Source organism: Echiichthys vipera (assembly GCF_963691815.1).
Source record: "Echiichthys vipera genome assembly, chromosome: 1".
Lineage (NCBI taxonomy): Eukaryota > Metazoa > Chordata > Actinopteri > Perciformes > Trachinidae > Echiichthys > Echiichthys vipera.
Window position 1 is genome coordinate 18,928,402 of NC_139826.1, and position 18,139 is coordinate 18,946,540.

General features: G+C 40.6%; 1 protein-coding gene across 1 annotated transcript in view; it reads left to right on the forward strand.

Moving 5' to 3' along the window:
- The window catches only part of ush2a (Usher syndrome 2A (autosomal recessive, mild)), a gene marked incomplete at both ends in the record, with an annotated part of 216,414 nt that extends 200,489 nt beyond the window's left edge, over window positions 1–15,925 (forward strand). Inside the window, 18 exons of the mRNA XM_083919953.1 lie at window positions 714–1,055; window positions 1,289–1,650; window positions 1,794–2,163; window positions 2,423–2,704; window positions 2,813–2,982; window positions 4,557–4,887; window positions 10,290–10,496; window positions 10,766–10,858; window positions 11,261–11,406; window positions 11,528–11,646; window positions 11,829–11,927; window positions 12,034–12,210; window positions 13,032–13,115; window positions 13,240–13,381; window positions 13,574–13,661; window positions 14,389–14,454; window positions 15,293–15,493; window positions 15,836–15,925. Coding sequence (XP_083776079.1) covers window positions 714–1,055; window positions 1,289–1,650; window positions 1,794–2,163; window positions 2,423–2,704; window positions 2,813–2,982; window positions 4,557–4,887; window positions 10,290–10,496; window positions 10,766–10,858; window positions 11,261–11,406; window positions 11,528–11,646; window positions 11,829–11,927; window positions 12,034–12,210; window positions 13,032–13,115; window positions 13,240–13,381; window positions 13,574–13,661; window positions 14,389–14,454; window positions 15,293–15,493; window positions 15,836–15,925 — 3,369 coding nt within the window. The remainder of the gene's footprint in view (window positions 1–713; window positions 1,056–1,288; window positions 1,651–1,793; window positions 2,164–2,422; window positions 2,705–2,812; window positions 2,983–4,556; window positions 4,888–10,289; window positions 10,497–10,765; window positions 10,859–11,260; window positions 11,407–11,527; window positions 11,647–11,828; window positions 11,928–12,033; window positions 12,211–13,031; window positions 13,116–13,239; window positions 13,382–13,573; window positions 13,662–14,388; window positions 14,455–15,292; window positions 15,494–15,835) is intronic.
- Between the last annotated feature and the right edge of the window lie 2,214 nt (window positions 15,926–18,139).

Here is an 18,139-nt window from a genome sequence, read left to right on the forward strand (position 1 = left end):
GATATCAAACTGCTCGATTACAGAGCGACTAAGCCAGACATTTCTCAGATGGAGAAGGAGTTTACACTGTATAAATTAGCTTACACTGTATTCATTTTTACCAGCCTAACATTGTCGAAAAAGAGCAGTTAAGGTTGATGGTGAGATCCACAAGTTAGCAGGCCGCTAAGCCTTTAGTACGCAGTACCTTTGTCTATGCACAGCTGCGGAGCCTCTGCCCTGCGTATGTGTGAGAGGAGAGAAACGCAACAGTAAATGACAGCAAAACGCAAGTAAGACTCCCACACTGAGCTGAAATGGAAACACTGTGCTGCAACATCTGCCTTTCAGTTTAATTAAAGGCTTAACTTTTACGGTTTTAGTTATACAGTATAAAAAAACAAGTACTTTGTAATATGTGAAATACATACTGGTAATACAAATTATACATATAATGCCTACAGTTAAAAGTACAGTAATAGCTGCAATGCAGGTGCCATACCAGTGTTTTAACCCTTCAGAGGCAATTATATTGAAACTTTAACAAAAACAAATATACACCGTTACGGTCTGTGCTTCAAATTATACTGTGATGTGTAAATTTTAGGCCATACCGCCCAGTCCTCATAGATATGTCCTACTTTAATCCATACATCTTCTCTTCCTCTCCTCCACTCCCACTACACTACATACTGTTATTTACTCTGGCCTGCTCTCTGTCTCTTCCTTTTCAGATGTACAATTTGTACAGTGAGGGGAACCTGGAATTCAGCGGACTATCACGCAACTTCCTGTTTCGTCGTTTGGAGCCATGGACCATGTATACTTTGACTCTTGAAGCTTGCACCTTAGCAGGATGCACACACACCCCACCTCAGTATGTCACCACAGCAGCAGCTCCTCCTGCTTCCCAGCCCCCTCCCAGGCCTCTCTTCATTGGCCCAGACCGTGTGTCACTTACCTGGGGCCCTCCCTCACAGCCAAACGGGCTAATTGGAGAGTATTTCTTACTTGGGAGAAGTCTGGAGGAAGTGGGGAGGGGAAGAAGTAATGAAGAGGATATTGAAAAAGGAAAAGTAGGTGACACTAAAACACATCTCTGAAGTTTTAGGCCATGATTTTGATCTGACCATTTGTTAATTATGTCATCTGGGATCGGCTATAGCGACCCCTAAAGGGACAAGCGGTTGAAGATGGATGGATGGATTTGTTAATTATCTTGAATACCTGTAAATGGAAGTTATCAAAGGAAAATATGTTCCTACCATACAACTCATCAACCTTAATCATCCACTACTGTTTTGTGCAGGTGCTGTTCAGAGAATCATCCCCACAACATGCTGACACCTTCTTGTATACCGTGACTGGTCTGCGTCCCTGGACTCAGTACGAGTTCAGTGTCCGGACTCACAACCCTGCTGGGTACACACACAGCCCCTGGGTAACTGTGACAACCAGACAGGCCCCTCCTCGTGGCCTTGCTCCCCCGACAATGAGTCACATTCAAGGCCAGCCCAGTGAGGTGTTGGTGTCCTGGACTCCGCCTTTGGAGGCCAACGGGGTACTTCAGTCCTACAGAATTCAGAGAAACAATGTCAGTTTCTCATTTAGTTTTGACCCCACTGTCCTCCACTACACAGACAAAGACCTCCTGCCATTTTCAACATATAGGTATGGCTTGCCTTTACTCTTACTATTGTGTTGCCTCAAACCAACTAACCTTAATGCTTCTTTGTGGGGATTCTAGATAACCACAAACAAAATAATTATTTCTTTTAGAGATAATTACATTTTCATTCTATTCTTTTCCACAGCTACTCAATCATAGCCTGCACTTCTGAGGGATGCATCACCAGCCCTCACACAAACATCACAACTCTAGAGGCTCCACCTGCCACAGTGGAAGTTCCCACAGTGGACAGCGTCACATCCAATAGTATGAACATTTCCTGGAGTAAACCGCTGACACAGAATGGAGAGGTGACTGAATATGTGCTGAAACTGAACAACGAAGAAACTTACCGTGGAAGAGACTTAAACACAGTGTTGTCAGATCTGCGTCCACACACGTCATATCATCTGGTCCTTTCAGCTTGTACTAGCGGAGGGTGCACCACCAGCACCACAATGTCCATTGTGACTGCAGAGGCTCCTCCTATTGGCCTGCCTGCCCCGACTCTTAAGGTGTGTTGTTTGTTTGTTTTAGACTTCCAGTTAAAACCACTGTTCCCAGGTGTGCAATATCTAAATCGGTAGATTTTAATCCAGAGGGAAAAAAGAAATTGGACTTTTTCATTTCATCAGTAGAACAATTAAGCATTTATTTCATTTTTTTCTATGATAATTTGAATATTATTATTATTTGGATGTGATTTGTCAAGTTTTAAATTTCATTATACTACTCCAGCTTTGTTTGACGTGAACTTTGACCTTTACTTTAAAGGTCACCGGCCCAGAGTCAGTGGAGGTGAGCTGGGCACCACCAGAGCACCCTAATGGCATCATCACAGGATATGAGCTCCGCAGAGATGAGGAAGTTATCTATGTTGGCACAGAGACCCATTACCACGACTTCACACTTTTGCCAAGTGTGGAATACAGCTATGTTGTCAGGGCCAACAACAGCAAAGGGGCAGCGAGCAGCGTGTCAGCCACAGCAAAGACTTACCCGTCAGCTCCTTCTGGTGTCGGTCTTCCCACACTGATGCCTCTGGGACCAAACCAGGTGAGCCTTCCATTTATTCAGTCCATTTACGTGAGGAAAATCATGACATCACTAATGCTGAGGTTTATCTTCCTACTGTCGATTGTTGATTGTTGTTTGTCTTTACAGTTGAGAGTAGATTGGAATACTCCAGCCCGTCCTAATGGAGACGTTGTGAGTTACACTGTGTATCAAAGAGATCCAGTCCAGCTTAGCATCACCAGCACTGTGTTCACTCCAGAAGACAGTGACTTCTCTGACCGACACACCACCCTGCATGGGCTGGCTCCTTACCGCAGGTCAGTCAATGCAGATCTCCACCACAGTTAACATTTAGGTTTTTGTACAGCAGTTTATGGATGTAATGTATAGTACACACATAAGTATGTTTTTTTTGTATATTTTCATTAAATAGCAGTTCCTAAATGTATCAACAAAAAAAGCTGAACAAGACAATTTCCTATTCCTGTATTTAATGAACACTGTAGTGAAGGAACATATAGGGAGGAATACCACATAATAAGGGAACAGAGTGCCATCTTTTGTTTACAAAAAAACCTCTGGTAGACTCTTTACAAACCAACACAAACCAGGGTATAATGAACAGTTAATACCAGAGATATGTGCACTTTATTCTCATTTCAATAAGTTAATAACCTAAATATTCTAAAAAAACAGTCATTTACAACTCCCAGTCTTGCAAAGATAAATAGATAGTTAGTTCTCTGTTGGTTTACCCAATAGTCATCTGTCCAGAGACGCCTACGCGCTTATGAAACAAGTCAAATGCTGTGTTTGTGAAGCCTCTGTAATAAATTAATAAATTAATATACAAATATCTTCATTTGGTGAAAAAACAACCTCTCAAACAAGTTGCCAAAAAAAAACAATGTTAGGACTGTAGTGTTTTAAAGCAAGAAACAGACAGAAAAGCGAGCCAACCTTGAAGCAGTGGCCATGCGTCTATCACAGCAGTGTAGACCAAATATTGTATATTTGTATATGTCTATATGTCTGTTAGGGTGCATATGTATGTGCAGTTGTGTGTGTGTATGTGTGCACGTGTTAAGTCCTGTGTGTACATGTCAGTGTGCTTGAATGTGTCTGTTGTGTATGTGGTGATAAGATTCAGATAATAAAAGCTCATCAGCCTTATCATCTAAAGATCGCTCCCCCTATCTCTGATGACCTTCTATCCAACTCATCTTTATCACCTTCTCTCTCCTTTTCTCCCCCTCACTCCTCTCTGTCAACTCCTTCATTCCTTTCTTTGTCAAAAAACAAAGACAGTACTTACAAATTAGTTAGTTAGTAGAGTTGGTTGTCTTAGGGTAATGTTCTCAGGCTCAATGAACATTTAGTTGAACAGACATCAGTTTAAAAATGCTGTTAATGTAGTGGTTTTTGATTGGATGACTGCTGTATCGCTGGGCTGTAATTATGTCTTTTATGGTTTGGAACTGGGAATTCATGATGGACCTGGAATTTTACTGTCAACCAAAATCAATTTCTGGATACATCTGTCACAAGAAGTGCAACATGCAGTTGCTTAATAATGCATTGTTTTGTACATACAGTATAGTCCCTGATTTAATTCCAGTTGACAAAGGTTGGGAGTTTTAATAGATGGCAAGTCATATCATCATCTGAACCCCTCAGACTGTTTGCTGATTTATAAGGTATTTTGTTGATTGTCAGTAGATGTTTTCCAGATTTAAGTCTTGTGTAAGCTGTACTCGCAGTACACTGGTATCACTATTGTTGCCAGACTAGTGTGATTTACTGTATTTTAAGTACTTTAGTTATTTTTTTATGCATTATACAAACATCCCAAATTATTGCATTTAAAAACTTGTCCTGTATGTGTGTGCAGGTATGAAGTGAGGGTAGAGGCTTGCACAGCGCAGGGCTGCTCCTCCGGTGACTGGTCATCTGTACTCACTCTGGAAGCTCCCCCTGCAGGACAAACAGCGCCACTGTTAGACCTCCAGTCTGACACACACACTGGCCTACAGACCACCTTTCTACTCACCTGGTCCCCTCCAGCTCAGCCAAATGGTAGAGTCATTCATTATGAGGTGTACCGCAGACTGGACCATACCACTGATACCCACAGACGTGATGCAGCAACACTTGTCTACAGGAATATCTCTACTACTTGCAAAGATGAAGCACTCCAGCCGTATACTGTATACCAGTATCAGGTACAATGCTGTTTGCATTTATATGTGTGTTTGTTTGTAGAAAAGCAGAATTACAGCAAATACAAACTAGTTAGTCCTGGTTCACTTCAACTGGCCAAACCATTATTTATCCAGATCTGAGAGCAAATGGAAACCTGTTGTAACTGAAAACACTAGCCCTGGACTTTGACCTGTATTTCCTGATGCATCCTTGAGGTCGTTAACTCTCTTTCTTATTTATATTATAAAGAATAAACCAAAATTGGATTGGAGCCATAGAGCATGTTTTGAGCAAGTTGGCATGTGTTTTGAGATTTTCAGTTTCAATTTTGTACACTATTTATTTTGAAAAACCAATATAATAGGCCTATTTTTTCAAGAAAATATGAATTACCAAAATCATAAACCTGTAGGGTAAAAGGGTTCAGCTTATACGGAAGTATTAGAACTTCTCATTCTCTGTAGTGAATGTAGAAACAAAGTTAAATGCTGTATTGTGATCTGTGAAACTCGTTTAGAGTTGAGATCTAATGTGACTGACACATCAGAAGATGTGGCCTGATTTCACAATGAAATGTTTACCGAAATTCTGGTCTCACACACACACACACAAACACACACACACACACACAGACACACAGATCACATACACAACTCAGTCAGTATAGTCTATCCATACATGCCAACATACACAGACACACAGTAATCAGACAGGTGTTAAATGGTGGGGTCCATATTCATGCTGTTGTGCTGTGCGTTGGTACGCTAATTGACAGGCTAGCCCTTTGGAAGCAACAATAACATTAGCATTCCTGCCTGTCAGACATACGCACGGAGGCCAGAGAACCTGTGTAATTGATTGAGTTTGCTTGACTGTGGTGCCGTCCTTATTTACGAGGGTCCTAATTTATGACAGGAGGAGGGAGGGAGGGAGGGGCTTTGGGAGATGACGGGCGGGCAACAGAGCTATTAATCACTGGGCCCTCAGAGCACCCCACTTCCTGATTACCAGCCAGCCAATCGAATTAACTGTTAGCCCCCTTGGTAACAGAGCTTGTATTGGAAAGACCTTTTAATGGTGACCGCTACACGTCCCCTGAGGAGTTGTCAGTGGGGGATTGGGGTACGTGGACGAAGCAGTGGTATGTGTGTGGTGTCCATGAACACATGTACAGAGTAGTACTGTGTGTTTGTGTGTGCATGTAAACTTCTGTGTGTGTGTGTGTGTGTGTGTGTGTGTGTGTGTGTGTGTGTGTGTGTGTGTGTGTGTGTGTGCGTGTGTGTGTGTCAGAGACGTTGTACATTTTTGGGATATTCATATGAAGTTATTCTTTATGTAATTTCTCTCCATTTTTAATCAGTACATTATATTTTCATTTGTCTGTTCTTTTACCTGCATCCCTGTCTGTCTTTGTATCTATCTGCCTGGATTTGTTTTTATTTGGCTGTTTGGCATCTTTTCTCTCTGTTTTTCAGGCGTACACAAGGACGATAAGTCAGTTCAGTATTGCACACCACAGTGCAGAGAGAGAAATCATATTAGGCTAATTACACTGGGTCATAAGCTCCTATTGACAGCTTTATGCTTGGTTTTAATTACTGCCCACTTTCACACAACTTAGCCCCTTCACCCCAAGTAGATGCACCCGCCAAGTAGCTCTGTTGGCCAATCAGAGTGCTGGAATCCAGTCCGCAGTTCAACGTCCAATAAAAATGCTTAAATACTGGCTGGTAGCTTCCTGAAGTCGTTTGTTGCCATGGTGGCTCATTTGCTGCCATGGCAGCTACGGAGTATATTTTTATTTTGTGTCCAATAAGCCAAATCACGGCCCAATAGGAGAAGAGAGGACAAGAGACGAGAGAAAGCCGTAAAAAGTCTGCAGATGATATAAGGGCGTAAAGAGTTCTACCTTTTAGCACTGGATCAAGGGCAAGGTGATCTGGACCGACTTTAGTTTTGAACTTCCTATCTCTGTTCTGTCTATGTGGCACAAACTTCTTAATCGAGCACACAAGCCTTGCGTCATGTTAAAGCTTTAACAGTATTGCTACCAAGGGAAGAACATGGTTGTTGCTGGGTAGAAATATTTAATTGCCACAGCTACTGTATACATTTATATGGTGGCAGGAGAAAATTGAATTGAAACTCTTTAAAGCAACAAGTCAAGCCACAGTATAGAAACTACATATGTTGTAGAAAACTTTTCATCATCTGATGCTATTCGGTGCACTTTTTCTTCAGGCTATTTAACCAGACAAATTCAACCAAGCCCTTAATTTGGTGCAGCAAATATGATTACAGTAGCAGCAGTAGCTTGTTAATCACAAGTTAATTTTACAATACAATCAAGATTATTGGCATAATTACATAACATGCAGACACAAACCATAAAATATCCTAAAAAAAAAATTCATAAAAAATCCACCCATAGATCAACCTGCTTCTGGCTAATCAAAAAAAGGGCAAAGAGGTGGAGCGGGGATGAAGCTAAGGCAAGCCAAATGAAGCCTACGGTTTGTGCTCACCACCTGTGATGGCAACCACCTGTCACCAAGCCTTTAATTATGCATAACTTTAAGTGTTGAAGTCCCCCTCCACTCAAAATTGTGTTTTTCTTATGCTTATGTCCCCTTAAAGGTCTGACCTTAACTGTATCTGTGCAAAGTTTGTCACAAGAGAGCTGTTTTCACATTCCTGTCCTGAAGGGGAAGATGTCTGAGCACTTCTCTGAAATCCGAGATTCAAATGTATCGTGAGCAAGCTTTAGTTGGCACGTCACAAATCGTGAATCAATCGCTGTCTAATGTGCAAAAGCTGGAAAAGAAAACCTCCAACGCAGAGCTTACTGTCAGTACAGAGAGAAAACACAAATTTCATCATACCTGTCAGCTACTGCCTGTTACTGCAAGTTACAACCTAATAAACAACATAAACAAATGTTATGCTACAGATAATAACCACACTTACCGTTCTGATACATCTGCTAGTCACCGATTTTAGTGCACAGCAGTCTGGGTCCAACTATAGGCCTAATTGCAGACAACAAGCTTGCGGAGCTCAATGAATCTCTTTGATTTCCATTTTAATGTGTGCTGCTCTTTTACCAGTCAACGGTGGGCAGCCCTTTTTTGTACTTTTTATTTGGGAAAACCATGTTAAATAGAATGTAATCATAGCAGAGCATTTTTTACATACTTCACAGCGTGTCCGGAGTGGGACTTTAGTATGATTAAACTGGTGAGTTCGAGGAACTGCAGTTCCTGCGTTGGCTTCATTTTACAACACCAGAGGTTTCCGCTTGATACATGCAGAAACATAAATCAAAACTCATTCAGTTATTTGGAAGTCAATCCCCCCCATTCAGTCACATCTCTCAGTCACAGCCTTTAACTGCACACTTCTCTTTGACCTTATCCTTATCAGGGTGACAGCATGCCTTTTACCTAACATACCCTCATTCCTTTCATTAGGATGGATGAGAAAATTGTTTTAGCCATAATTTCTCTGGAGTTTTAAAATCCTGCCTCAAAGAAGTATAAATGATGTGTGGTGTCTTTTTGTATGTTAAGCCTTCAAACAGGACTTCCTGATTTGCATTTGTCTTTTCTTACCAGCACCAACGCAAACCCTTGCATTGTTTTGCTCAAGGGTTGCTGTCAGTCTGAATGCACTGTCAAGTAATCAGTTGCTAATTTCATGCATATTTTAGGTGGAACACACAAGGTGCTGCAAACATATGTAAGCAAGCACCTTTCACAGACAATAGTCACGAAGTGTTCCACAATCAAGGTAATAAAATCAAGTAAAATCAAATACAGTTAATAAATAAAACAAAGATAAAACCAAATAAAATATACACTGAGAACAGACATAAGAAACAAGTTTCAAACCAAAGATATCACATGCTACTTATAAATGCCTGTCTGAACAGGATTTTAGCTTCTTTTTAAAAGAGTCCATAGAGTCCAAGGACCTTACGCTTGTTTCAAAGCTTAGGGGCTGCCAACTGGAAGGCATGCACTCCCCAAGTCACCGGTACACTTAGAAAACCCTGAGAAGAGGACCTAAGGCTCATAGTATGTGCCACATGTGAAAAGCCGACAAGAGAATGGAACAGGATGAATACATTATTAGCAGATAAAGTGCAGTTGTAGGCCACAAGAATGGGCAATCATGTCAGCTCCTCTCATCCCCTTTACAAGCATCAGACAGTTTCATGGGCCAGTGGACGATAGGAAACTAGTCAAGTTACAAATATTAATACATAATACCCCAAATAAGCATTCAAGGACAGATGTGTCTGTCCTTTTTTGACTTTAATGTATTAGACCCTAAAACGTTGTATTTGTGTGATGTCATTTTAAAGTGACACTTAAGAGACACATTTAGAAACTTTTGCATGCTCACAATGATGCAACTGCTTCAAATACAGAGGATAAAAAAACAATCTTAACTGCAAAACTATCAGTATGATAGTTATCTACCAAGCAGGTAAATTTGGAGTCACTCCTGCTTCCTCTGTTTTTGCTTTGTCCAGCCTTCGTCTTGTCCTCTTCCTCCCCAATCCCCGTCTCTCCATCTTCCATTCTTCTTTCCCCTCTCCCATCTCAGTCCATCTGTGCTGTCACTTAGATCAATCAGTCTGATTGATCACGGCCTAATTGACTATTATTGAGGTTAATTCAACTCGTAACACACTTGCATGCACAAGCATACACGCACAAAACTCGCCATCACAGCTACAAACATCACACACACAGACACACACTTTCAACAGTATAGCTCAGACCCATCCATCTGCCTTCTGCACTACTTCTGACAGGCTACAGATGACTTACACATGCAAATCTCCACCCTGCCTGACCCTTTGCTGTGTACACCCTCTAATTATACCCAACACAAGCACACAAATAAGATTACTGTGTGTGTGTGTGTGTGTGTGTGTGTGTGTGTGTGTGTGTGTGTGTGTGTGTGTGTGTGTGTGTGTGTGTGTGTGTGTGTGTGTGTGTGTGTGTGTGTGTGTGTGTGTGTGTGTGTGTGTGTGTGTGTGTGTGTGTGTGTGTGTGTGTGTGTGTGTGTGTGTAACTCCTTGATGAAGGTGAAAAGTGATTGTCATGCAGATATGTTAGTGTTGGGTTGCATGTTGAAAAGGTTTTGCTCTCATTGCTGATGGTAGTTTTGATGGATGATCCAGTCAATTGACTTATATCCCTTTGGTGGTCCGGTGGATTCTGGGTAATTAAGAGAAGCTTTCATTATTAACAGTTAATAAAATGCGTCTGAAATCCTAATGACGGAAGAAAAAAATAGCTTATGTCTGACTCTCACTTTGTCTCAGACGTTCTCTCTCTACTCACTGTCAATTATATTTGTGACATAAATGTCCTCATATTTTTGACTAATATGTTGTTTTGGCCGACAGGTGTGGGCAGTAAATTCGGCCGGTCGCTTTGCCAGTCCGTGGGCCAGTGGAAGAACAGGACCTGCCCCACCTGAGGGTGTAGGCGTGCTTATTTTCTTACATGTTTCGGCAACCTCTGCAGTCGTGGACATCCATCCTCCAGCCCGACCCAATGGGATCATTAGCCTTTACAGAGTGTTCTCAGTGAACCACAACAACCACACTCTGGTAAAACCCATTATACTGTATTTAATAACACTTATTAATATCTTGTACTGAGTTTCCCAGCTGGATTTCTTTACTGTCTTCCTCTCCAGTCATCCCTTTTCTATAACTACAACTCCATTTTCTGTGATCCCTCACACTCATTCTCTCCTCTCATTCTCTCTCCTATTTTGCCTTCTTCATGTGGACCCGCCCAGTGTTTGCGTCTCAATTACTATGTTACCACCCAAAACTCAAGCAGATCTCACCTTCACACTTCCCCCTTCCTGTAGCTCTCAGAGGGTACATCTCATCAGCAGACTCTCCATGGTCTACGTCCTTACACCGAGTACTGGGTAGGAGTGGAAGCCTGCACCTGTTACCAGGTAATAATACTAATATGTGGAGTGTATAACAGCTGCACTTCATCATTAAAGTGAGATCACAGACTCAGTCTGGTTCTTATCTGGTCTTCTGGTTCCAAAATAGCAAAGTGAATTAGTAGAAACTGAGATATGTGACAGATTTGAAGGATAATAATCCATTTATGTTTGCTTTGAGTTATTTCTTGTAAAGAAAGAAGATTTGAAGTTGTAGTGTTCAGCAGGACAATTTAAATTCAGTTGTTTTGGTCAGACGTTGTTTTAGCTGTTTCACAGTTTTCATATGTAACTAGAGTTAGTATTGAAGTACTTTTCAACACAAGAAAACTGACTTCCACCTGAGTAAGTACTCTAAACACAATATGCAAACATGAATTTTGTTTCTCGATTTTTAACATTTGACAGTGCTGTAGCCAGGGTCCACTGAGTGAGCTCCGAACACTGGCTGCCCCCCCGGCCCACCAGCCTCCTCCTCGCCTCGTCACCCTGACCTCCCGCTCTGTTCAGCTGGAGTGGGACGAGCCTCTGGCACCTAATGGAGTTATTGAGAGGTGAATAGAAACGATAGGAAAAACAGTTTGCACTCAAAAAAGAGTGACACAGACTGAATGAACAGATACACATACCATAAACTCAGTCTTACTCACTTACTCTCTTTCTCTCTGTCTCCAGCTGTGAGCTACATCTCAGATCATCTTGCCCGCTGCCCCCCCAACCTGTACCGCTCCCTTGCGTTGAAAGACCCACGGAAATCTGTTTCTTTGGCAAAAGGCGGAGCTACAATGTGACAGGTCACTCAATGGTTATGTCAAGTCAAGATATTTTTAAAAACACACTTTACAGTAATATATTGGGCTGATTGAGAGACTGCAAGCCTTCATTGAAAAAGGATAACAGCTAATTATAATGACTTGGAGCGGTACTTGCAAAGTGCGTCTGTATTATGTGTTAACAACTGAAGTAATCTGTGCAGGTCTCCAACCATACTCCACCTATCAGCTGAGAGCCGCCTGCTTCAACAACATGGGCAACACTGCCTCCAACTGGACTACTGTAACCACACTCAGTGAAGGTAATGGATGTATCCAATCCTAAAACCCTCTCAGCTAACCAGTCATAAGAAACGTACAAACACATTTAGTGATTCTCTTGTCCCCTATCTCTCTCTCTCCCTCCAGCCCCCCAATATGTGTCTCCAATCTCAGTGGGCAGCAACCTGACAGTTATTTGGCTGGACTGGACAGGATCCTTCTCTCTCAACGGCTACCTGAAGGAGTATAGTGTGACAGAGAGCCAGCTGAGGGTCTATACTGGCTTCTACAGCGACCTCTATATTCCACGCACCTCACAGAAAAGTGAGAGCACACACTCAAAAACAAAAAGTGAAACAAGTACAATCTTTTTTTAAATGATTAAGATACATACCTCCTTATACCAGCACAGCACAGCTTCCAAACCTGCAGAACCAACCAATTAAAACTCAACATGCACACAGTGAAGCTGGCAGCAACCACACGCTACCGATGTTAAAAACCCAGCTACTCCCTGCACACGTACCCTGCAGGAACTGTACAAATAAAATCAAATTTGGTGTGTTAATTAATTAATAAAGAAACTATGACTCTGAAGCCTCTAAGCCTAACATTGTTTAACAGGATTAGTTAAAAAAATCAATCCTTTAGCATCATTACAGTTACCATTTAAGGTTGGAATATTGTTTTAATTAATTATCTTTGGATGACTAGAACATGGGCCACATAAAAAGAATGGGCAATAAGCTACTGATTTCATAAAGCTATATCATATTAAAGTGTTTTTTAAAGTTCATTCTACTAATCTTATTCTTCAATGCATAAGAACTTGTGTTATTGGCTGTCAGGTTGGTAATGAGGACGGGCCACTGATTGAGGTTGTGTGCTGAAGTGAGGAGAGAGTTTCAGACAGTTGGGAGTCGCCGCGACAGATTGAGCTGTAGTTGTGTGTTGAGAGAGTTGGAGTGACGACAGGAGAAGAATCCAGAAAAATGTGCAGTATATGTACAAATGCATCGTCCTCGACCAATCTTTTATTTTGACTATATAAGCAGCGTTGTAGAGGGCTACAAGTCTGAGTCAACCCTCCATTACAGTCACATCTTTTTAACCTGAAATAATTTCCTTTTCTCTGCTCCTTTCAGCACTCGCATTTCAAGTGACTTGTACCACAAACAGTGGCAGTGCCAGCACTCCCACCATCAGATATAGCCCTGCCACAGGCCTAGGTAACACGCATGCACGCACGTACACCCACACACACACAGTGCTGTAATCAGTCCTAGTGTTAAATCAAGCCTGAATATCCCTGTTTTACTGTTTATGTATTTCTCTCTCTCCCTCTCTCTGCAGGTCCTCCTGAGCCTGACGACAGTGGTAAAGAGGACGTCAGCATGTCAGCCCCTTCAGTTTACTCTGAGCTGTGGTTTATCTTGTTGTTAGCCCTGCTGGGTCTTTTTCTGCTGGCTATACTGCTGGGTCTAGTGCTCCAAAGGTATTCTAAAGTAATATGCAGCATGTAAGCATGAATACAATAGAATACAATAGAATGTATTCTCAGGTACTCACCATGTTAAAATTTAACTGCACTAATACGTTAAACTGAGAAATACTTTACAAAACACAGCACCATCTATGTAAAAACAAAAAGGGACAAAAGGGTGTGAATGATTTTTCCCTCCTCTAGAGCCCTGAGGAAGAATCCATCAGCCAGAGAGCGCCCCCCACTGGTCATGCTCCAGAAGACCAGGAAGGCCGAGGGAGAGATGTACACGGTGAGAGGAGCAGAGAAACAAGGAGCTCAGTAAAAGAGAATGACGCGATAGTTGAAAGGGTAGAAGACAGTAAGGGAGACAGAGATAGGTAGTCAGAGATAGGTAGTCAGGTTTACAAAGAGGTGAAAGCAGAAGTAAAGTTTGGGCACACAAAGTATTTTGTTTGATTTCTTGAACTCACATGGCGAATGAGTCAAAACTCTTTATTTTGGCCTAATGTACATATTTTAGCAAAGCAGCTAATGTTGATGTTTTATTCATTTACTTTATAACTTTTTTCCTTTTTTGTCCATTCTAGTCTTACTACTCTTCTATTTATTTTATCGCACATAATACTTTAAAATTGTATTAAAATTTCACTCTTTTTTTCTTCTTTTTCATTCACTAACAATCTTTCTTTCTCTATTTTTTCTTTTTTTTATATATCTGTCGTCACTGACTCCCATCCTCTCTACACTACTACTTTCTCCATCCTCTCTCTCTCTCTCTCTCTCTCTCTCTCTCTCTCTCTCTCTCTCTCTCTCTCTCTCTGTCTCTCTCTCTCTCTCTCTCTCTCTCTCTCTCTCTCTCTCTCTCTCTCTCTCACACACACACACAGAGGCCCTGTCCTGAGTTGTGTTCTAAACATCACTCCAGCTCTGTGCTCCGTCCTGACCGTCCCACAGTAAGACTGTTTTCTATATTAACTGTCAAAACCCTAAATGTTTATTTTATTGTGCCCCTGCAGTTTGACACTGTAGCAGACTGTGTTGAGAACAACGTTATACTTAAAAGCTTCACTGTGTACTCTGAGGTACGGGATTGTCCATTTGTGTGGGTGTCTTTCTATGCATGTTTGTAAATGCATGCTACGAGTGTCAGTCTGTATGTGTAATAAGATTAATTATTATAAAGGTAAGACATGTTGTACATGTCTGTCGATTTTTTCATCTGCCAATGAAATGTGATGTACTTTCTCGTCATGTTGTACTTTGTTTTGATTGGAATTGGTTTCATGTGTGTCTGCTGCATTTTTGTTGATTCTTGAACACATGTTGAAAAAAGACATTGTACTCTATTTCACATCCGCTCTTCTGTATGATCCAATGGGCCAATCCTAGCTGAGTACTGCCCCCTGTTGATTGTTGAAATTATTACAATGACAGCTCTTAAGCAATTAAAACAATATTCCAAATATAATATTTCTCAGTATTATATATTATTTACATTTCAAATACATATTTGAATACCGGGAGGCAACAGAATCACAAATATATTTACTTCCACATTTCCCTAGTTTAGTTTAATATAACGATAATATCCAGATCACAGAAATGCTGCATTTGAGCTTTGAAACAACATTTTTATTGGATGAAAATAAGTGATGTGCATGTTTTATCCCATGCAACATAGAACAATTATGTATAACTTACACTGGTCTTTAAGAATATGCCAAAGTTTTTCCTAGCTGCCAATGGTTGCCTATTATTTTAGTAACATGAAAATTAGTTTTTAAGAGTTAGGTGAGTCGTGAGTCATTGTGATCCTTGATCAAACTAAAAACTACAGCATGTATTTAAAATGGTTTGAAGTCATATAAAGTATATATGATTTTTAATGTGCTAAAAACTAAACTAAAAATCTATTTTCAGGGTCTGACGGACACAAAGATAGTCGGCAGCAGCTCGCGGTTCAGCCCCATGTCTGTCCTGCGGGTCCCCAGCCAAACAGACCTCAGTCAGGCCTACTCTCAGCATCCTTTGCACCGCAGCGTCAGTCAGCTAATTGACAGGAAGTCACTAATGATGGAGGAAGGAAGCTGGGACAACCCGATGGGACATGACTCTGGACTGGTGAGGATGGAAATATGTTAATTATGATTATAGTTCCAATACTGACAGACATTGTTTTATAGTTAAGGCCTATGAAGAATACCAGGACCACCATGTATCATGTTCTCTGAGAAATGATTTGTGGGAAATTGGCCATATATCAAAGTTAAAGAATGTGCTCTGGAAGAAGACAAGCACAATGCGCATCATTATCATCATCTGCTGCTAACTTGGTTGAAGTAATTACTTTTCAACAAGTTGGTGTATCCCTCCACAGAGTATCACTTCCAGTACGTACCATAACTGGTGTCATTCTTTCTAAATACTCAAGATCTAATTGTGATCTTAATTGTTCTCTTTTAGTATGTGGAGGAAGATGAGTTTGTGGACGCCATCCAGGCCTTAAGATCCGTGAAAAAGGAGCACACCATGTTCACCGACACTCATCTGTAGGATCCCTACGTCTAACATATCACAGTTGCAATTCAGAACTAATTTCAAAATCAAAACAGTAACACATACACACCTGGTTCTTGGTGTCGGCTGGGTGACAATGGGGCTCCTTGAATTTATTTAGACATTTTACAGTGCTGCAAATATGATATAGAAAGAAAGAAATATTGTAAAACGTTTTCTTTTTATTTCAATTTGATTATGTCCAAATGCACTTGTACGGTGTTAATAATGTTTGAATGTTGTTCGGATCCAAAGTTATAAAAGAAAGCCAGACCTAAAGACCTGTGGGGAAGGGCATAATAATTGTTGTTTTACTGTAGCATTTATCTTAAATTATATTAAAACAGGTGTCGTATCATTTTGCCCCACTGTGTGTATGACTCCCTGTAGGGACTCATAGTAGACGCATGATTAAGGTTAAGATATGAACCCTGCTGTGATTGTGTAGGCTGTAAGATAAAAAGCTGCAGGATGTTGGTTCTGTGTATCCCTGTGTATCCCTATCTGGATTGTGATTATACAAAACATTATATCTTAAATTCTGCTCAGATTCAGAACCATCTCTGCTTGCCAACTGTAGGTAGTTTAGTTTTGGGGGGTTTTCAACACAGAAAGACTTGCTACAGCAGGTTCTACTCACATTATTAAGAATCAAGTCATTATTAAGTCATTATTTAATGTCAAATGTTTCAGTCTTCTCCTCTGCTTCAGCAAGTAATTACGCCTAGTGTGCTTACACATGATCAGCCGCAGCGGTCTTTTAGTTGTAATAATAAGACACATGGGCTTGTTTTATGACAAAAAAATGCCAACTGTTTTTATTACTGTTTTTAAATGTGGCTGGGAATCACACATGTGCCGTTTGATTGTTGTGATGTAACTTGAAAGCCCAAGCTGAGATTTTTTTTAACCCTATCAGTTGTTGACGTACAGTTCAAGTTTTGTAGAGAAGCTGTCTGGGTTGGATTTCATAGTGTAGCTGTCAGTGAAATCCAGACTCAGTAGTGTTTGTCTTTGGCCTAATTTGTATTATGAACAATGTAATAATTTTAAGAATGAAAAAAAAATCTATGTCCTGTTGTTATAGCAAGACTGAAACATTGTTTCAGATTGGGCCTTTAATTTTCAGAAGCTAAACATCATAGAAACAGTATTAATCAGAGCAAGATGTTGAATTTCTGTGTAAGTTTGATGGATTTTTGTGTACAAAACCTACTGTATAGTTATAAAAACCTTTTCCTTTTTTTTTTTTTACACTGGCAGTATTATTTATGGTTGTTGTATTCTTAAAAAAAAAAGTCTTATTTATAGCCGATTCATTGATCGATGTTTGTGTTTTTCTGAGAAAGTATAAATATTGACCAGTGGTCAAGAAATAATTTTTGTCTACTTGTTTTCTTACACTTCAAGTTGTAAACAGTTTACACTGGTCCCACAAAGAAATTGCTTTCAGGATATCCAAGAATCACTCATCATACATCTCTCTGTGAAACTTAACTGTGACATCACATGATTAGGATAATTTGATCTTGCATAACCTAGCAAAGGGTTTTATGCACATTTAGTTTTCCCTTTTCTTTTCTTTGAGGGCAGTGTTCTTGTGCAAAACAAATGAAAAGCACCAAAGACAGCTTAAATCAGTTTAATGTTGTTTTACTCCATCGTGAACAGAGATGTCAGGATTTAAAAGCACCAGCTCCATATTAAAGACGCACAAATGTTCAAACTCCATGTTCAAGCAATGAACTTCATAATATCGATTCATTCGGAAATAAAAGCATTACAATGACAAAGGACAAAAATTCCACTAGCAAAACATAGTTGAGATATTTAGTAGACTACTCCGCCCCTGACTGGTCACGGTGATCTGAAGTTGAAATGCTGTTAGTTTCTGCTGAGTTAGTAAACCAGAGCTGTAGCATCAGCTGTATAGAGACTTAGTTACCACACACAGTCACACACGCCACAAACACACACACAGGGACAGTATCTCCATCAAAACTATGTAGCAGTAATTTAGTTTTGCTTGTGTCCCTTAAGGGAACATCAAGGCAAGTTTGAAATTAACAAACTGGCAGTAACAACCGTGCCCACGCTCAAGGACAGCAGTCTGACAAGGGCACTTCTAAAACATTCACAGCTATTGTCACCCATGGAGGGAGGGAGAGGTTGTGAAAAAGAGAGCTTGTGGAGTGATTGTAAGGGACAGTA